The sequence below is a fragment of the Tupaia chinensis genome, unplaced genomic scaffold (assembly GCF_000334495.1).
Source record: "Tupaia chinensis unplaced genomic scaffold, TupChi_1.0 Scaffold000231_2, whole genome shotgun sequence".
In the NCBI taxonomy this organism is placed as follows: Eukaryota; Metazoa; Chordata; class Mammalia; order Scandentia; family Tupaiidae; genus Tupaia; species Tupaia belangeri.
The window spans coordinates 2,424,374-2,446,552 of NW_006159707.1; the positions used below are offsets into that span (position 1 = coordinate 2,424,374).

The 22,179-nt window shown below is 40.8% G+C and overlaps 1 protein-coding gene across 1 annotated transcript in view; it reads right to left on the minus strand.

The window, feature by feature from the left end:
* PRKCB (protein kinase C beta) overlaps window positions 1-22,179 on the minus strand; it is a 396,523-nt gene that overhangs the window by 142,256 nt on the left and 232,088 nt on the right. Inside the window, exon 8 of the mRNA XM_027771796.1 lies at window positions 21,114-21,270. Within this exon, the coding sequence (XP_027627597.1) occupies window positions 21,114-21,270 (157 nt within the window). The remainder of the gene's footprint in view (window positions 1-21,113; window positions 21,271-22,179) is intronic.

The window sequence follows — 22,179 nt, forward strand, 5'->3', positions numbered from 1 at the left end:
TGCACAACAATGTGAATGTACTAAATGCCACTACATTTTTCACTTTACAACCGTCAACTTTGTTACATGAATTTTACTTCAATAATTTTTTTTTAAAGAGCAAGAGAGAGGATTAAGATTGATTCAGATCACAATCAGCTCATCTAACGAGCAGCAAGCTGAACTGAGTACCCTTGAGATAACAGCATACTAGCTAAGCTCCTGGAGCAGGGTCCAGGATGCCTACAAACCCTCTAGAATACGTCCATTGTGATCATTGGTTCTAGGAAGTCTTAGCCATGGTCTCTGCAGTTCAATGCCTTCTTCTATTCCCATTGCAACTTCTAGCCTTTCTGCCTACTCACATGTGTGTTCAACTTCAGGCATACCTGACTGCTTGCTGCAAGGTCCTGCCCCTAACGAAAGAGACAGGCAGAATCTAGCATCCAGGATTGTGTCCCACAGCTACTGCCCAAGAAAAATGTGCAAAAGGGATACACAAGATAGATAGACACTTTATCTACTAGGATAGGACCTTTACCAAAAACCACAAGTAGAACCACTGGTCCTGTTGAGTTGGGCCAGATTGGAGCTCACAACTCCAGGTACACATTAGAATTTGTGGAAAGTAGAGGGGAACCTTTTACTCTCTTTCCCCTAGCTGTTTGTTTTCATGGAAATTCAGAGTGTGGTGAGTCCTATGTAGGAGATAAGCTCAGGGTCTTCCTACATACCAGGTATATAGAATGGCAGAATAAGCCTCAAGAGAAACTCGAGAGACTACATAAGGGGACTCATGACAATGATGTATCAAGTCCCTCCCACCCCCCTGAATGCCCACATGTTCTTTTGCTAATACTCATGAGCCGAAAGCATCATCCAAGTCCTTCGTTATGACCTTCATGCCTGACCTGGAGTGGAGTAGCTTTGAGCGCCTTCTAGAGGTCAGATTGTGCACAATCCTTTGCCCAGAGGGTTCCCTCCCTACCTTGGCCTTTTGCTAAAAGCCAACTCATCCTTTTAGTTAGGTCTTTAATACCATCTTTCCCCTCAAGCCTTTCCTGGATTCATCTGCCCCCCACCCCTGCCACAATATTTGTTCCTTTCTTAGTGGCACAGTATATTTCAGAAATATATTTACTTCTCTTACTTGTTCTATTATATTTAATAGAGTTTCTTAAGGAAGGGGACTGTGGCCTTCTAATATTTGGGGGAGAAGTCTTGTACAGTGGCTAAGAACTCGTCTTCGAGGACCAGCAGGTGGCATGTAGTTAAGGCGCTGGACACTCCCACATGGCTAGCTGTGGTTCGAATACCGGACCTGGTGGCCTGCTTTCTCACTTTCCCTCTCTCTCTCTCTCTCTCTCTCTCTGTGTATCTCTCTCTGGTCAAATTGAAATAAATGAATGAATAAATAAAATAAAATAAATAATTAAAAAAAAAGAACTCATCTTCAAGATCAGGCAAACCTCAGTGTGAGTAAAAGTAATAGTCCCTTAAAATATTACTTAACCCCTTTGAGCCTCAGTTTCTTCATCTGTAACATGAGCATAGCAACGAGGTTTAGGAGCTATAATGCATGTTATTATATGCATTAAATGACTTCAACTTATACACTCCACAACTCCGAGCCATTATTGTTATTCTGTCCTATTAAGTACCCAAGACACTATTTTGTATACAGTTTGTGGTTGTTCAAAAAATTATTACTAAGGGACCAACAGGTGGCACAATGGTTATATCACTCGATTCTCACGTCGTAGACTGTGGTGCAAGTCTCAAACTCGGTGGCATAAAACTCACCCCAAATCCAGAGAGAATAGAGGGGAAAGGACTGAGGCATGGCCATCCCCCCTGGGGGTGACTTCTTGCTTTCTGTCTCTCTGTTTCTCTCTGTTTCTTGGGCGAGTGCACACACCCTATAGCAAAAATCTCTCTCTTAAAAAATATATTCCAGGGATATAAAAATCTTTAAGAGAGCAGGATCTGTTCCCATGGTGCTCACCTTTGTATTCTTAGACCTAGCGTTGTGTCTAACACATAGTAGGTGACAAATAAATGTTTGAGGACTGAATGGATAAGTGGATGAATGAACTGTCCCCCCTACCCCCGGCTCTCCTGCCTTTAAACCACAGCAGAGTCCCAACACCTGCATGAGTTGATGCTTCTCCTCAGATTCCCCAGGACTCTTGTGTCGGGCACAGCATTTATAACGTGTTTTGTAATTAGCCGTTTGTCATACTAGCAGTGGTGATTCTACAGCCTGGGACAGCGTAGGGCACATGCCGAAGGAGGAATGAATGACTGACCATGAATCACTTCAGTGTGGGTGTGTTCTCTGGGAAAGGAGAATTTACAGGTTTTGTGTTTGTTCTGGCATCTGATGATGACAACAATGACAATGACAGCATTTACTAAGCACATACTAAGTGCTAGGCCCTGTTGTACGCACTTAACAGATATGGTGGTATTGTTTGTCCCCAGTTCCCAACTTCATAGCCACACTTTATGACCTCTTTTTGAGAGGCATGGATCAACCTCATTCAGAAAAAGCCATTCTCACAGAATGCATGTAAACAAACAAATAGGTTATGGAATGGTATAACACAACAGAATATTTTTAAAAAGGGATATTGCCTATTTTCCAATTATATATGTCTATATATGTATATATATATATATATATAAAAATATAAATAAGGCTGTTGTAATAATTAAATAAATGAATAGAATGACTGGCATATTGTAAACAATTGACATGTGTTACATTGTTATTATTGGTTAAGTCCCTGCAGAATACTTAGTGATGTTTAACTTGAGCATCTTCACTATCTAGTTTTCGGAGTCCTCCCACCAGGTCATGAAACTAAAAAAGGGGGGGAGATATTCCTCCTCTATCACTGAAGCTCTCATTACCCCTCTTTTTTTTTATTTGCTTAATTGCTGATGTAACAGAATCCAAAGCAAATATTGCCTTAGATCCTATCCCAAAATTACATAAATGCTTTAATTTGTATACTCACTTTCCAGTCCTCATAGACATCAGCATTCAATTTTTACATAATTATAAAACTATGAATCTATTTTACATTTTTACTTATCTTCATACCACTTGATTCTATAAAGTAGCTTGTAGAAGCTCAACACTCCCACTGAGAACAGCTACGTAAGCCAGATAAAACAAAAAAAAAAAAACATTTTCAAGAAGTTAGAATTTTCAAGGAATTGGACTTGAGATGAGCCCACTATTCTGTGTGCCACTTTTGCCTTTGGGGTATAAGGCAATCGATTCCCAGCACAGGGCAAGAGTCTAAGAAATGAGGCAGTGGCCGTTGCTAAGAAGTAGAGAAACCAAAAGCTTGGAAATATATTCTTAGGGCTAGGAATAAGAGTTTCCAGAAAATGCAGGACTTGAAGTGCCAAGGTCCTGGAGAGAAGGGAACAACAAGAAGTAAACCTGACAGTAGGCACTAGTGTTTCCCCCGAGGCTTTCCAATTCATCTGCAGAGCTTGAGACAAAAAAAAAAAACAGAAATCAGGTGAGAGTTTTAGGCAGTCTCACAGTATTGAAAAAACAGAATGTAAAATCCAGAACCAAGTAATGAAGAGAACCCTAGGAAATCATCAGCCTCCTAGTTGGAAATCTCTAACAGGAGACACCATAAGGGTGGGAATGAGCCAGAAACCAAACACACTTTCCAAAGACCGTAAAGCATCACAGAGTGAGCTCAGTCACTTCCAGAAGGGTGAATCCTCTCTGAAAGGAGATTAGGTCACTAACAGCTCTCTAAATAGGCATAAGGAAATGCTTAAAATTCAAATGAAAGTTCCAAACACATCATGAAAAAGACTAGGAGAAAAAACAGACAATAGAATAGATCCATAGGTAATCCAGACAGTGAATGAATTTTAAAGTAACTGATTAAGATGTTAAAAAAAAAAAAGACATATGAAGAATTTCACCAGAGAACTATATCCCATAAAAAGAAGCAAATGGTGAGGGCTCGATAGGTGGCATGGTGGTAAAGGCACTGGACTCCCACAGGTCAACCAGGATTCGAGTCCTTGACCTGGCAGTTTACTTTCTCACTTTCTCTCTATCTCTCTCTCTCTGGTCAAATTTAAAAATAAGAATAATAATACTAGCAATAACAAAACTTTTTAAAAGAAATAAATAGAAACTTCAGAATTAAAACCTATAACTCTCAAATTGAGAGACATTCTAGAAAGTACCTGACCAGTACTTCTCAAAACTGTCAAAATCATGAAAAATGAGAAAATATTGAGAACATAATGTCATGTTAAATGTGGGAGAAGATGAATATGTGTATTTCCATGATTTGATTACTACGTACTGTATGCATGCTTTTAGTAAACCATGCTGTACCTCATAAAGATATATATTGAATATATGTAAGTCAGAAATTATATTTTTTAATAAGTAAATAAATAAATAAAAGTTAAAGCGGGGTGGGGGGTGTAGGGGAGAAGACTGAGAAAGTGTCATCAACCAAAGACGACTATGGAAACATGACAACTAAATGTATAATCTGGCATCCTGAAGAAGAGCCAGGAATATATAAAGATATGAGTGAAAAAAACTGGTAAAATCCAAGTGAAGTCTGGAGTTTAGTTAACAAAAAAGTGCTAATTAACATTAATTTCATAGCTTTGGTAAATGTACTATGAGAATATGTCATTTTAACAATAGGGAAAACTGGGTGGAGGGTATACAGAACTCTGTACCCTTTGCAACTTTTCTGTCACTCTAAAAGCATTCTAAAATAAAGAGTTTATTAAAAATACAAAAATTGGGCTAGCCCCATCATGCAGTGGTAATGTATGGCTCAAGAAAAACCAGAACCCACAGGGAATCTATGGTTTAAATTCCCAGCTCAGTCAGTCTGAAAAACATTGGACATAAGTGCAAGTTCCCAAGATCTGATGGAATGAAGGCTGATGGAATGAAGGCCAGAGGAAGGGGATCACTGTAGACCAGATCCTGTGGAAAATGCTTCTCCCTCTCTCTCACACACACATATACATACACTCACTCACTCTTATGTGCACATTCACATGCTTTATCATGAATAAAGATGTAATAATTAAAATTAAGAAATTATATTTGTAGCAGATTAAAAACAATTAGAAAGCAAATTAGCTAAAAAAAAAAATAGGCAATTGAGAACAATCATACCAAAGCATGAAGAGTAAAGAAGATAAAAGTGTAGAAAAGAGTATCAGAGACAGAGGGATACAGTGAAAAGGTCTAACATATGTATAGTCAAAGCCTAAAAATTAAAATAATAATTAATAAAATTAAGTGAAAATTTTTTTAAAAAAAAGAAAGAAAGAGAGAAAAACATGTCAGGTACATGTGCATGCATGCCCAAAATTTCGAGAGGAGAGTGGAGCAGAAGGAATTGCAATGTGATCATTCCCATTTGGGGGTGCTTTATCACTTTCTCTCTCTCTCTGGTCAGCACTTGTGCCCTATACCAAATTAAAAAATTAACAATAAATACAAGGGCACTTTAAAAAGTTTGTGGAAAAAACCAGAATTAAATATAAGTTTATTTTGGTTCAAAACAATTTTGAAATCCATGCATAGTTCTTTCATAATATGTATTTTTCATAAATTTTCAAAGCCCCTTTATACATATACACACACATCTAGAAAAGTCAGTCAAATTGGTGAAAAGCAAAGACAAACAGAAAATCTGAAAATCAACTTTATCACATAAGTGCATTACCTTTAAAGAAGCAACATTAATACTGATAGAATAACAAAAATTGTGGGAAAAGAACAATGAGATAATATTTTTAAAGTGCAGAAAGAAATAACTGCCAATTCTGAGTACTGTACAAAGTTAAAACATTCTTCAAAAATTATTGTGAAATAAAAATATTTTAAAATGTATTTCCAGCAGGTCTAAACTAAAGTAAATGCTAAAGGAAGTTCTTTAGACAGAAAGAAATATAATTCCAGATTGAAACATAAGAAGAAATGAAAAACAACAGAAAAAGTAAATATATTGCTAAATATAAATGAATGCTGATTATATAAAGCAATAATAGTAATGTATAGTTTAAATAGCATGTAAAATTAAAATAAGATTAGGTAAATGTAACTAAAATGCTTAAACACCTAAGATTATTTGTAAAATGATAAAAGTACTTATATTGGACTCAAAAAGGTCAAGGGTGCATGCTAAAATCTCAATGAATACAAAAATAACAAAAACCATACATGACTAATTAGTTAATAGAAGGATAAATAAAATAGTATAATATACTTGAGGGATTCCAAAAGGGCAAAAATGACAAGAAAAAATATGTAAAATACATGGGACAATATAAAATAAATACAAAAATCATAGATAGGGGGCTGGTAGGTGATGTGGTGGCTAAGGGTGCAGAACTCCCACATGGCCAACCATGGTTTGAGTCCTGAACATGGCAGCTTGCTTTCTCACTTACCCTCTTTCTCTTTTTCTGTCCCTCTCTGGTCAAATTAAAATAAATAAAGTTAAATAAAATAATTATTGAAAAATCATAGATAGAAACTCAAATGTATCAGCAATTACATTAAATGTAAATGGTCTAAAAGCTCAAATTAAAAATCAAGTATTGGTTCAGCCACAGCAGTGTGTGCTGATAAAATGTTGTGTTCCACAGGCTGGGACCATAAAGAAGGCCCAAGTTCAAATTCCTCATCCAATCTAAATGCAGGGCATGAAATTATAGGTGTGGGCAAACAGAACGTGTCTGTAATCCCAGAAGTTTAGGAGGCCAAGGCAGAAGGATCAGAATCTCTAGACTTTCCTGAGCAACATAGTAAAACTTTATCTGAAAAAGAGCTAAGTATGGAGGCACATGACTATAATCCCAGCTGGGAGGTTGTGGTAGGAAGATTGTGACAGTAATAGCCTGTCTTTAAAAAATTAAGTATTATCAGACTAGGTTTAAAAATGATACTATTTCCAGGGCCAGCAGGTGGTTTGGTGGTTAAGGGAGTTGGACTCCCACACGGACGACTACAGTTCGAGTTCCAGACCTAGCAGCTTTCTCTCTCTCTCTCTCTCTCTCTCTCTCTCTCTCTCTTTCTCGCTTCTCTCCCTCATACATCTATCCTTCTCTGGTCAAATTGAAATAAATAAATAAATGAATAAATAAATAAAGTTTAACAAAATAATTTAAAAATAAATTATACTATTTCTATAATAGATGCACCCTAAATACAAGGATTTATAAAGGCTAAAAGTGAAAGAAAAAAATACACACATACACACATACACATACACTATGATGTTAACAAACAAACAAATAAAAGAACTGCTATCTTTTGTATCCCCAATGAGGTCTTCACACTGGAATCCTACTTGCCTCAGGCAGCCAAGTTCACAAGCACAGGCACATATATTCAGTGTATATTATGGGAAGGTCTCAGGATGCAAGCCTGGGACCTTCCCATGTTGAGTTCAGCATTGCAGAGCACTGCATTCCACTGTGCCACCAACTGGACCCAAAAAAACTGCATCTTTATAGTCAATAAATGGGTTAAGGCAAGAAGCATTATTTGAGATAAACAGATACATTTCAAAAATGATAAAAGGATTGGTCCAATAAGGAGCTATAACAATAATAATAATAACATAATATATCAAAATATGTTAAGTAGAAATTAGAAAAACTAAAAGGAGAAAATCCATAATCACATAGGAGATTTTAATACAACTCTTTCAGTAACAGAACAAGAAAGTAAACTAAAAGTCAACAAAAATGTAGAAAATGAGAACACCATTAACAAACTTGACCAATTTCTACATACAGGTAGAATACTGTATGTAACATCAGAACATATATTCTTTACAAATACACATGGAATATTCACCAAAATTTCAAAGGAACAAAGTTATACATGATCTCAGACCATGGTGAAAATATGCTAGAAAGCAAAAAGATAAATAGAATATCCACAAATATGTGAAAAATTAAACCTACACTTTTATATAAACCAGAGGGAAAAGAAGAAATCTTTTTTTTCTTTTTCTTTTTTTTTTTTTTTTTTTTTTTGAGAGAGAGAGGATTTTGCTATAGGGCACATGCGCTCGCTAGAAAGACAAAAAGTGAGATATCCCCCAGGGGGGATGGCCACACCGCAATTCCCTCTCTTACATTCTCCTCTTGGGATCTTGGGCACACACGCACACGCGCCCAGCATGAGTTTAAGCCACCAGGTCCAGAACTCAAACCGTGTTCCATCACATGGGAGTCCAGCAACACAGCCATTACACCACCGGCTAGTCCCAAAAAGAAATCTTAATGTAAATTCATAAATATTCAAAATTTGTGAGAGTCAACTAAAGCTGTGCTTAAAGAGAAATGTACAGCTTTAATGTATATTTTAGGAAAGAAGATAAGCTGAAAATCAATGAGCATAGGGGACTAGCAGTTAGCGTAATGGCTATGTCACTGGACTCCCGTGTAGTCGACCATGGTTCAAGTCCTGGATCTGGTGGCTTAAACTCATGCAGGGCGCAAGTGTGTGCATGCCCAAGATCCTGAGAGAAGAATGGAGGAGAAGGGATTACAGCATGGCCATCCCCCCCTGGGGGGTGATTTCTCGCTTTCTGTCTCTCTGTCTCTCTCTGTCTTTCTGGCAAGCGCACATGCCCTATAGCAAAGAAAAAAAGCCTCTCCAAAAAAAAAGAAAAAGAAAAAAAAATCAATGAGCATAGTATCTAATTCAAAAAGTTAGAAAAAGAAGAGCAAATTAAAGCCATGCGTACTTTTCCATTTTGCTATGGCTATTTTTTCCCCCAATTCCTCTTCCCCCATTCCTTTTCCAATGAATCTTTCACCTCCTCCCCTACTCCCAGCTAGAAAATATTGACCCCTGGTGTTTACTTTTTTTCCACCTTTTTCAATGCTGAGACAATCACCCAGAAATAAATGTTCTGGAAGAGTTATTCAACAAAAATGAAATCACACCTATACATATTGCTCTACAAAATACTTTTCCCACCTAAAAATGTATGGTGTGTATTTCTCTATGTCCGTTTTGAACTAACTCATTGTTAAAACCTGCATACTATACCATGGTAGGGATACATGACAATCATCCATTCTTCTAACAACAGACATTCAGGAGGTTATTAGATTTTTGCCAACACAAACAGTGATACAGTAAATACCTTTGTCCTCCCTAGAGTCTTCAGAATTCCCTGAACAGAGCCTAGACAATGGGAAATCTCACATTCTAGTGCTGAAGTTCTCAAACATTCTTGGAAGAATGTTGGCCACATACTGCCTTTTCACTGGTATGACACTTGTTCCCCAAGATGTATGCTGCAAACTCCATTCTTTCTCCCCTGATAAGAGAATACAGCCTAAGTAAAGTTTACCCGGATAGGCCCAAAAAAGAAACAAAACTCCATTCAGATGGTTGAAAAGATTAATTAAGGAACTACTCATGAATATGAGAAAAGGGTTAAAGAAATTAAGAACAGATACGGATTAGCAACATCAGGATGCCATTGCCACTTATAGGGCTGAAGAGGCACAGGGAGGAAAATAATGTCACCAGAACCCAGAGAAGGCTAGAGCTATGGAGAAGGGGCCTTCTGATACTTCAAGGACACACAAGACCAAAGAATTGAGAAATCTACTCTCTTACAATCCTATCGTCTCTTCACAGTGTCTCTTACTACATGAGTTCAATCCAAAGCTAAAGAGTCAGAAAGCTCAGGTGATCAACTCCACAGGGCTCAGTCTCCTACACAGAGAAGAGCAGAGAATAGGTGGACAGTGAGAGATGCAAGCAGAGAACAGTCAGCATTATCTGGAAAGTGTGAGACCTAACTGGGCAAAGAAGAGCATCAAGCCAGGGCTGATGTTACTATCCCCACAAGGAGCTCTCTTCTGGCTGCCAGAGTGGTAGATGGAATAGTGGAAAGCGGTAGAGGATGCAGGAGCACAGAATGACCTCACCCTCAAGGATTTGGTTCCACAGTGGGTTCCTGGCTTGCTCTCTGACCTCAAATCAGTTCCTCAACCTCTCTGATTCCCAACTTGTTTGCTATAAAATGAGACTAACTGGTATTGTCTCTATTTAAGTACTTTTTATAGCTGAAAAAGAGGAATGCTCATGAAATTGTGAGCATTTGGTCATTTGATTTGCTTTGGCCACTAGGACATTAGCCAATGGGATGCAAATGGAGTCCTATTAAGTGAATTGGGGTTTGAATTGAATCACTTTCACTTACTGCCCTTGAGACACTGATGACCAGAAACGTGTCAGCCAGCTAGGGCTAGCCTGCTGGATAGTAGGAATTAACAATCCTAGGCATCCTTGTCACTCCAGCTTTCATGGAGTCAACCAGCAGACCTGAAAGTGAGGACATCCTAGACCACTCATCCTAAGACAAGCCTGCCCAAACTGTAAGAACCTCCTATCAGACCCATAAAATTCATAAAAAAAGAATGCTGATTGTTCTGAGTCCACTACATTTTGGATGATTTGTTACACAGCAAAAACTACTTATACAATTAATTATGAAATATCTGCAGTACAACTCCTTGCTAATAGCAACACAGGAGGGGATTGAGATACCACAAGTACAAAGCATGGGGCAAAACTCCAAAGGACTCCCCAGTGACTTGTCCCATGAAGTTGTCCCAAATGAGCCTTCTTAATAGTATGGGTGTATGGGTGCTTTCAAGGTCCAGTTAACTTTTAGTTAAAAGAGAGAGAGAGAGAGAAAGAGAAAGCAAGAAGGAGAAGAAAAAGAAAAAAAGAAATAAAAATTGATAACAATCTAATGTTTAGATTACTTTACCACTCCAGGCTTCCTTTTCTTTACTTCTCTTTTTTAACAAATTGCCCAGTATAAAGAGTTCTTCTCTATTTTTCCCTCCCGGGAAGTTATTTATTTTTATGGGCTTCTTTGGGGAAATAAAAATCAATTTTGGAATGCAAGTGATACATTTTACTCTCCCAATAATGAAAGCTAGAAAATTAAAGGCCCGGAGGAACAACCTCTCCATACTAAAATGATATAGAATGCAGCCTAAATGTTCTTGAGTGAACATTTTATAAATCGCGACTACTGTTTGTTGATGGAATCCTGGAAATAGCTCATGGGAAACACAGAACCATTACCAAGAATGGCTTTACACTGGAGTGGACCAGGAAGACTCGCATGCTCACAGAAAGGCATTTCCGGATCACCTGTTCTTTACTTCATGATTCTGAAAAACATAATGATGGGTCTTCAAAAAGTTCATGGAAATGAGTACGATAAAGAGACTATACATGAATTTCAAATTTGGGGCACTAAAATAAACTTACTCTTTAATTCAATTTTTCCACAAACTATTACAAGTGCCTTCACATACTTTAGGGCATTCTTCTATGTGTGTGTTAAGGAAGCCTGTTTTTTTCACCGACTCAACAAATGATTCATTGAGTGCCAACTATGTGCCTAGACCTGGAGATACAACAATGAATAAGACAGACATAGTTGGTGTCTTCGAAATGCTTCCAGTTTAGAAAAAAGATATACATCATCAAACAAGGGGTATTAAGTCAGGTTCCCTGAAAACAGGTTCTGATAGGGAGATTTGTGTGCAGGTGGCTTATCAGGGACAACTCTTAGGAACAACCCCTACAAGGAGTAAGGGAAGCAAGATAAAACAGAGAAAAAAAAATTGAACTGCAACACAGCTGATAAAACATCTCCTCTGATCCACTAGAGAGTGCTGCAGTTGGGATGGCCCTTCAGACTGTCTCCAACTGAGATAGGGGAGAGAGTTGTGACTACCCCAAGCAGCAACTAGTCATGTGCATGGACTGTCCTAGAGAAGGAGCCTAACCTTGGGCACTGCAGCACTATCAACGACAATTCCTGGAGAAAGACTAAGCTGGGAGTGGGTAGCAGCCAACACTCTCCACAGATTGGGGCAGGAGTGGCCCAGTTCTGAAAAGGGGATTTGGCTGCCACACCACAGCGTCCACCATGCAAGGAATCACTGTTTGTCTACTATGTGCTATGAAAGTGAAGTTCAGAGCTTAGGGTAGGGGAACCCAACTTAGACTAAAGATTAGCATGGGCCCTGTGGTCTTTTCTAAGTGGTATATATAAAGGCAGTTGGTAAGAATTCACTAACCAAAAACTCACTATACTTTCTCTAGGCACTGTGAAGGTTCTATATACATTCTTATTTCATCTTTACCCTGACTCCATGAGGTATGAAGTCATTATTCTCTGATCAGCAGATGAAGACACTGAGACTCAAAAGGGTAAAGTAACTTGCCCATAGTCCTATAGCTAGTATGTGGCAGAGCTGGGACTTGAACACATACCTACCTGATGACCAAGCCTATGGCCCCTCCTGCTTACTTCCTGTCCCTTTTTCCACGCATCATGAGCCCTTCCTCCAGAATGTTTTCTTCCATTCACACCATAAACAAACTGTACAAATTCCCGATGAATAATATCCTCTCAGCTGCCTCCAATGGTCCCTTTCTTTCACATCCTAAATTATCTTAAGAGTTCTCTATATTCTCTTTCTACTTTCTGTCCTCCCCTCCCCTCCTTAACACCCAGCATCTTGGCTCTTAACTCCCATCATGCTATTGAACAAATACTGTCCCTAAGTCAAATGACCAAATCCAGTGACTTCATTCACAATTCTTGGCCTGTTCTCTATCATTACCAATTGGCAATGTCGAACATGCTGGTCACATCCACTCTCTTGAGTTCTCTCTTTCCTTGGCTTCTGTGACTCTTAACTCTTCTAATGCTCCTTCATCCTCAGGAGCACCACTTTTTTACTCTCTACTGTTTCCTTTTCCTCTACTACTTCATTGAAGTGATCTCATTCCCCAGGGTCCTAACCACAGTGTTCTTCTAACTCTGTATTTCTAATGTCAATGCACTCAATGGCATCAGCCCCCACAGTTATGCTGGAGGCTTCTTAATCTATACTCTCAGCTCTACTAGAGGTCTTTTAAACATTCATAGAAAATATGTATGATGAATAAAACTATGCATGAATTTCAAAACTTTTTGCACCAAATAATATCCTCTCAGCTGCCTCCAATGGTCCCTTTCTTTCACATCCTAAATTATCTTAAGAGTTCTCTATATTCTCTTTCTACTTTCTGTCCTCCCCTCCCCTCCTTAACACCCAGCATCTTGGCTCTTAACTCCCATCATGCTATTGAACAAATACTGTCCCTAAGTCAAATGACCAAATCCAGTGACTTCATTCACAATTCTTGGCCTGTTCTCTATCATTACCAATTGGCAATGTCGAACATGCTGGTCACATCCACTCTCTTGAGTTCTCTCTTTCCTTGGCTTCTGTGACTCTTAACTCTTCTAATGCTCCTTCATCCTCAGGAGCACCACTTTTTTACTCTCTACTGTTTCCTTTTCCTCTACTACTTCATTGAAGTGATCTCATTCCCCAGGGTCCTAACCACAGTGTTCTTCTAACTCTGTATTTCTAATGTCAATGCACTCAATGGCATCAGCCCCCACAGTTATGCTGGAGGCTTCTTAATCTATACTCTCAGCTCTACTAGAGGTCTTTTAAACATTCATAGAAAATATGTATGATGAATAAAACTATGCATGAATTTCAAAACCTTTTGCACCAAAGTAAACTCATATTTTAATTTCATTTTCCATTAATGAACTTTCTATCAAAGTTCCTTCACATTTCCCCAGTTGGATCTTTGGATATACAGATCCATCTACCTGCCAGACATAGTCATGTAATCCAGAAACATCTCCAACTAAACCTATACAAAAGCAAGATCACCACCTGTCCTTCAAGTGAACTTCTTTGACTTCTAACCCTGGTGCTAATCATGCTCACTATCCACACATTTCCCTGAACCAGAAATTTCCATTAATCCTAGACTCTTCCATCCTCTCCCCTATACTCCACATTAATGTATTCTCATCTTTCCAATTCTGTTGTCACTTCCTTAATGAAAGTATGCTTCATCTCATCCATCCTATTGGGATCAAAATCTTTCTAATTAGTCTCTGTAGCTCCAGACCATTGAATCTCTAATCCTTCTTTTTAATTGTCACCAGCAGTATCTAGATAAGGCTATAACCAAATTCATCAGCCCACCAGCTACTCAATACTTTCCAGAAACCTAGAATGCTTGAGTGAGTTCTTCCGTGATCTGGCATTTACCACATTTACCAAACTTCACAGCTATACTCTGTAGTCTAAACATACCAGAAACCCAACTGAACTTAATGCTCAGAGTATTCATTCTTGTGGTCACTTCAGTCTGCCAGCCCAACTCTTCTGCCCATTTTATCGTTTAGTCAACAAATACTTGTGCACCTGCCCATGTCATTTGCATGCAGCACTAGCATCTAGTGGTGTGAAAAGTAAGGTAGATTCTTGCCTTCTGTGCCCACATCCAGTGGAGGGAAATGGGCTAGAAGCAAATAAACAAACAACATAATGACAGATTGTGATACGGCCAAAGAGTGTGTTGACCAGAATAATGGGGTATGGAGTGACTGGGAGGGGTCTCTTTAGATAAGACTCAGCTTTGGCCTTTTTGAGAAGGTGACATGTAGTGGACAACTAAAGGGTAATAAGAATTGGGCAACATGTGAAGCTCAAGAGGAAGAGCAGGGGTAAGAAGAAAAAAAAACATTTAGTGACTCAGACATGAGGCTATCATAGCAAGAAGGAAAATGCTATAAGATTAGATTGAAGAGAGGCTGGGAGAACCCACTCCTATAGAAGACTCTCAGAACAGAGGTTGAGGCTCTGACTCTAAGAACAGGTTGACAGCTCTGAGAAGCCTTGGAGTCTTTTAGCAGGGGAGTAACATGGTCCGATTTACATTTAGAAAGATCCCTCTGGTTGGGTATGAAGAGTGAATTTCAGAGGGCAAAAGCCCATGAAAGTTTCTATTCATCTTTCAAAGTATAAAATAGACAAAGCACCTAGCTGAGTCCTAGCAAGGGGCAGGCCTTCAATAAGTGTTAGTTCTCCTCCCCATCTAGAACTAAGCCTTTGACTTTGTAAAGCCTTTCCCGACCCCATCGTTTAGAATTAGTCTCTCATCCCTGAGCACCACCCACAGCACTTTGCTTCAAACTCCATTATCACTTCACCAATGTCCCTTTAGTAGTGAGTTCTCTCTTTTTCCTCTCTTAGGAGGACTGTGAAATATTCAGCATGGAAAGGGTCACTCTCATACCTAGGGCCCTCACAGTGTCTAGCAAATGGCCTCCCACATAGATAGGAGAAACTCAAAGACCAGTTGAATGAATGAATGAATGAAGAAAAGATCTTTGTGTTCCCCAGGAAAGCTATGCATTAACAGCCTAGGTTGAAAATCAATCAGATGTACATTTTAATTCAAGCCCCACCACTCACTAGCGATGGGACTTTGGACAAGTGAATTCACCTCTCCGAGCTGTGTTTTCCTCTTCTGTAGAACTGGAAAAATGGAAGGAGTGGAATATGTATTCCCTTGTAGGATTGCCATGAGTGTTTAATGAGACCAAAGAAGCAAAAATGTCCCTTCCCATTCCCAAATGATGACAAGATCAGCACATTCAAGACAAGAACTTGCAACTATGTAATACTTAGTGACAAAGTCCAACCCTTCATATTTAGATTTTTGTTTTCAACAAACATTAGTTGAATACTGGCCATAGACACCATTGTAATCACCACTCTCCATTCTATCCTCCACACTCTGAGGAAGACAAAATGAACCTGTTCCTGGGATCAAGACTGGATCTGGTCCCAGTTAATGCACCATGGGCCAAGACTCACTAACAGCAAGGCTATGGAAATTGGCCATGTGCATTCACTTTACAATGCACACCTCAACAATGCCATCCCTGGAGACCCAGCAAGCAGTGTCCCTGCTGAAGAATCCTGGAGACAAGGCATTTCAATCCTAGTATTCGCTTATCTATCATCTTCCTAAGGGATCCTGTGTAACAGTTCCTTCAACTGTCTCTTGAACTCATCATGGGCAGAAAGAGTGAAAAGCTTAGCTCAGTCTGATGTAAGAAGCTTGGACAGGGAGGCTGAGGAAAACATAGCCAGCGCCAAAGACCCAAGGGGAAACTGACACCTTCAAAGAGGACAAGAGAAAAAAGCTGTGTATTTGCTTGGCCTAAAGAACGCACACCCATTCTCAGTTGAAATCACTACTTCAATAGTTAAATCCTCAGTTTGGCACAGTGGCTAAGGGCCGGGCTCTGGATTCAAACTCCAGTTCTGCCACATTTAAGCTAGGAGACCTTGGGCAAATCATTAACTCCCCTGGGCCTCAGTCTCCCCACCTGTACATGGAGATACAATGTATTATCAGAGGAAGAGCTCAGCACTGTGCCTGACACTTAGTAGACTTCTCTTACACATACATTTTAGATGTAGAAAGACTAATGATTCCATCAAGGAAACTGCACTTGTACAGACCCCTTACAAAACAAGGAGAAATAAGCAGAAAGATGCCATGGGGACAGTGTTTGGGTCTCTGGCTCTTTGTGAATATGCTACTTGTCTTTCTCCACTAGCCATTCCATAATTTTCTGCAGTTTGGTTCACTTTTCTTTCCTCCTTTTGAAAAGCTACTTGGATTGGGATTTCTCAAACTATAGGTGAAGACAGTGGGTGAGGCTGAGTGAAGAAATAAAATCAAAGGATCATTGATCCTCAACCCGGGAACAGGATCTCAAACTCTTATTCGAAGTCCCTGTGGAGACCCATCCTCTGAGCTGAGGCAGGCACCCCGCTGGAGCCAGAGAAGCCAGCGAGAGCCCCAGTCCAGCCATTCATGGCTGCCTCGCACAGGCACAGATCGTGGGGAGGCGGCACAGACAATAGACGCTATCCAGCCAGTTCCCTGTCTTTCCTAGCATTTCTCAAAGCCCAGCAGGCAGCTGATAACTCAGTGGCGTCTGACAGCCCATCTAAACCTCACTGTCTCTCCGGCTTCCAATCACCAGGTGTCTAAAGGGGTTAGGAGAGCAGTCAGCCTCTGCCCTCATTAAGAGCCCTTTGGCGGGCAGAAAAGATGATTGTAAAAGGAACTGTCAGGTTCATCAACTAACTGATGAGGAGGGGTGTAACAAAAGCTCCCAGAGCTCTGACCTCTTGACCCATGCCTATGTGGGGCCCCTCATTTGCATCTCATTTGCCTTGCATACTTAACAGGACTCCAGCTTACACTGGGAGAAATCATTGTCATGCACTGAAGAGAGACTCTGCAGTCCTGTTTGTGAAATGATCCTGAGGGAGGGGACCCACAAGGAAGATCTGGACGATGGTCTCTGCCCTCCAAGAAAACAAGACCTCAACCACACCACGATGATGCAGACAGAGGCAGACCACACTATTCCAGGACGATGACCAACTAAATAAAGCTGTGGTTACATCACACAGAGGCCAGACAGAGGGAAATTTCCAAATGTTTTCAAGAGACTGTGTTAGAACGATTCGGGCTAATTGCATGCAAGTCTTGTACTATGAATGTCAAACTGCACCAGCATCACATAAATGAGCTGTCAGCAGCCTGGTCAGAGTTCCCACGGAAAAGCGCCTCTCCCCGTTCTCAGAATAGTCCCCATTTTCTTTGATTGATACACACACACCCCCCCTCCTTGGCAAAGGGCTTTCAATTTTATGGTCCAAAAGCTGCAAGACACCCCCCCCCCAAGTATCTCTAAAGGATTTCAGCATTGTCTTCCAGCATACTATAAGTGTTAAATCCTTGGTATTAAGACAAACCCGTGTTCAAATTCCACCCCCAGCATTTATTAACTCTATGACCTTGGCCAAATCACTTAACCTTTTTCGGCTTCAGTTCCTCCCCCTATAAATGGGGACAATATTAGTGTCTATTTCACAGGGATTAAATGATAATCATGTGTTGAAAAGTGCTCATGGGTGGGACCAGCAGTTAGCGTAATGGCTATGTCACTGGACTCCCATATAGTCGACTGCGGTTTGAGTCCTGGACCCGGTAGCTTAAACTCACACAGGGCACATGCGCTTGCGTGCCCAAGATCCCAAGAGGAGAATGGAGGAGAAGGGATTGCTGTGTGGCCATCCCCCCTGGGGGGTGATTTCTGTCTCTCCGACTCTCTCTGTCATTCTGGCAAGCACATGCGCCCTATAGCAAAAACCTCTCAAAAAAAGAAAAGGTGCTCATGGGTGGTACTTCTTACAAAACAGAAGGTCAAGAGATATAGTGTGTTAATTGAGGAGGCAAGAAATGAAGTTGCAAATATATAACTTAAAGAAAATATCAGAACTATTAAAATGGATTCCCACTGTACTCAGAAAATACCAGATTCTCACAATGGATTGCAAAGCCTTCAGCCACTACCTCCCTGACCTTGCCTCCTGCTCCCCTCCCTTTGGCTCACTCCACTCAGACACGATATCCTCCTTGCTGTGTCCTCAGACATGCTGGACACAACGTGTCACAGGGCTCTTACACTAACTGTTCCTCTGCCTGGAATGCTCTTCTACCAAGGAACTGCCTGGCTCCTTTCTACATCTCCTTCAAAGGTCTTTACTCAACTGTCCCATCTCAGCAGCCCCTTCTTCTCCATCCTGTCTAAATTTGCCAGTCCTCCCCTTCTCCGCACTTCCCATCCTGCTTACCATTTGACGCATACTGTCCTCATTGTCTCATATACTACAACAGAGATCCTCAACTACAGGCAAATTCTTCGCCACCCCACCTGCTTTTGTAATTAAAGTTTTATCAGAACACGACCACACCTGTCCCCTGCATACTGCCTGTGGTCATTTATGTGCTACAATGGCAGAGCTGAGTTGTTTCAACAGCAACCAGATAGCTCCAAAGTCTAGGTGGCTCTTCATAGAAAAACAAAAAACAAATCTGTCAAGTCCTGCACTAAAATAGAAGCTCCATGAGGGCAGGACTTGTCTTAAACGCCGACAAATCCTCAGTGACTGAATCAGTGACTGACAAGTCAAAAATGCTCAGCAACAGTAACTTTAAGTTAAACAGGTAAACCCCAAATGGCAATACTCCTGTACTGCAGACGTGGGGGAGGAAGTCAGAAGGATGATTCCAGAGGGCTGAAACCTCCTCAGGAAGTCAGAGTCGTGAAATAGAGACAGAACATGTCATTAAACTATGCCAAGTTCAAGAACCAGTAAAGGAGTTTTAAAAAAGTTGAAAATGATGCTTTCTAGGCTAGCCAGTGGTTAAGATCCCACTAAGCTCCACCGTTGGAGTCCCAGACACAGTGGTTTGAGAAACACACCAAGTACGTGTGTGCACAGGCCCAAATACCAAGAGAAAAATGGTGGAGCGGGATTGTGATGTGGCCAAACCCCTTGGGGGAGGAGGGTGGTTTCTCACTTTCCCTCTCTCTCAGTCTCTCTCTCTAACTAGTACATGCACGCGATGGCAAAAATCTTAAAAAAAAAAAAAAAAAGTTTTTAAATGGTGTCAGGGCCAGCGGGTGGTGTCCTGGCTAAGGTGCTAGACTCCCACATGGCAGAGAGTGGTTGGAGTCTCGGATCCCGTGGCTTGAAACTCACACAGGACACATGTCTGTGTGTGCCCAAAATCTCAAGAGGACAGAGGAGAAGGGATTATGGCGTGGCCATCCATCTCTCACTTTTCCTGTCTCTGTCTCTCTGGAAAGCACACGTGCCCTATGGCAAAAATTTTTTGAAAAGGACCAGCAGATGGTGTAGTGTTTGAGGTGCTGAACTCTCATGTGGCTGACCACAGTTCAACTCCCAGACAGGCAGCTTGAAACTCACGCATGTGTGCAGGCATGCCCAAAATCCCGATAGGAGAACAGAAGAGAAGGGATTGTGGCATGGCCATTTCCCCTGGGGCCAGGGGACGGATGGTTTCTTGCTTTCTATCTCTCTGTCTCTATCTCTCCAGTGCACACACATGCCCTATAGTTGTTGTTAAGAAAAACCTTAACAACAACAACAAAATAAGTGGTGTGGTGTCCCCCATGGCAGTGGTTCTCAGAGCATATTCCAGTGGGATGAAGACAAATCGGTTATCTCCTGGGAGCTCATCAGAAAATCCGATTTTCAGATGCACACAGAGGTGATGACTCAGAGACTCACACAGTGGGACATACTCACGGGGGCTCTAATGCAGGCTCAAGTTCAAGAAGCACCAGTCTGAAGAGTGGAACTAGAGCTGGTGCGGGGGACACTGCTTTATATCCTAAGCTCTTTAATGCATATTGATTAGAGTTTATAAAAACTCTAGGCTTAGAGTAGTTTGATAAAATTATTAAATACAAATAGTTTAAAACTTACAAAGTATCCTCAAACAATTCACCCAAAAAAAGTATATTATAAAAATATTAGGCATAGATTTCCAAGTTTTTGCACCAAAATGAATTGTACTTTAATTCCATTTTCCAGGAAATGTTTCAAGTCCATTTGTATTAATCAGACCTTTTCATTGTCTTTACATCTGATGTTTTGACTTCTTGGGTCCTTGCTGACCCTGGGGAGACATCTCCCCCCAGGGCTAGACAATTTCTGACACAGTAAAGGGTAAAGGACTTACTTGCAGGTGCATCTTTCATATGCAAACCAACCAATCCAAAGCCCTTACTCTCTACTAATCTCCTCTGTAAGGTTCTTGCACTCCAGGCTACTATCTTGCTGCCCTAATCATCCCAGGGTCAGGTCCCAAGCAACTAAAGAGACAGCCCTTACACACCAGACCCTGCTGAAATAACGCAGACTAACCCATCCCTAACCTGCTTACCCTGCCTAACCTGCCCCTTCCTGCATAAACCACAATAAAGGCTCTTGCTCAGGTGTCCTTTCTCTGCCTCCTGGCAGACCTGGTGCTTCCCAGTGTGGCTCTGTGTGGGGTGATGTGCCTCTTCCTTTTCGGGACTGTGAGTAATAAACTATTTTTTCAATAGCAGATCTTCTGATCGGTTGGTTTCACCATTCCCAAATAACAATAAAACCCACATATTAAAACAAAAATGAAATAAATAAGGAAGCTGGGGAGGACAGAAGTGGCACATGCCTCCTACGAAGAACAGTGTCAGGGAAAACACGTGGCCCAAGAGCAAGAAAGTCCAAACAGCTCTCCAGATGGCCCTGAGAGCGAAGGGCCAAATCCAACAGGATGAGGTCTATCAGGGCCTGACGTTCAGTCTGAATGATAATAACAACTCGCACGAGGACGTGAGGATGCCAGCTAGCAGCACCTGGAATGGTGGGCCTGAGAGGTTTAACTGGCTACCAGTCCAAGGACAGTCAACAGCATGATGTGGCAGGCCTTACCCTGAAGAATCCCCAAAAGAGCGATGTCATCTAGAATACAGAAAGAGAATTCCGTTGTCTAGAGCAGTGTTTTAAAATGGAGGGTCATGACACGTTTACCGATGATTAGTGGAATCAATTTACAGAGCAAGACTATTTTCCTTTCACATTTTCTTAGAGGAAATAGAACAGAACAGAAGGCTATGAGGGGAGGAGATTGTATTGCAGTACACGGCCAACAGAAGGAGAGGTACCATCTCACAGTTGGGCACAGTTGTGAGTGTGTGCTTGCACCATGTGCATGTGTACATGCTTGTGTGCAACATGTACAATCTACTCCTCATGGTGGGCTGCATTTCTGAAAAGTTCAAAAGTCATTTATCTCCAATGAGAAGGGTAACCGTTCTTCTCTCCTCAGCAACACCTGGAGGATTCTCTTTGGCTCTGGGCATCGGGCTTTAGAAGGAACCTTCTCCAGGCAGAAGAGACCCAGCCTTCAGAAGAAGGTTCCACATAGCTCCAGCAAACTAGGTATTGTAGGGAATGAAGATTTTCTACTGATAATTCAGCCTCCAGCAAACAAGCTAGCGGCAGAAGAGGCCAGGCCTTCAGAAGAAGGTTCCACATGGCTCCAGCGAACTAGACGGATCTAAGAGCACTGTAGCTAAACATCCAAATAATAAGAGGGTTAAAATATTCCTCAATATCTACTGAATCTGCTGCACCAGTGATCACAACAGAACAGCAAAGAGATTCCAGATAACCTCTTTTTGCTTGCTTCTGAACACTCAGATTGAACTTCAACAATTCGAAAGAAACACACCATCCATCAGATGACAAGAAATCACTGCCGGATAACAAGAAATATGGGAAAACAAGAAAATA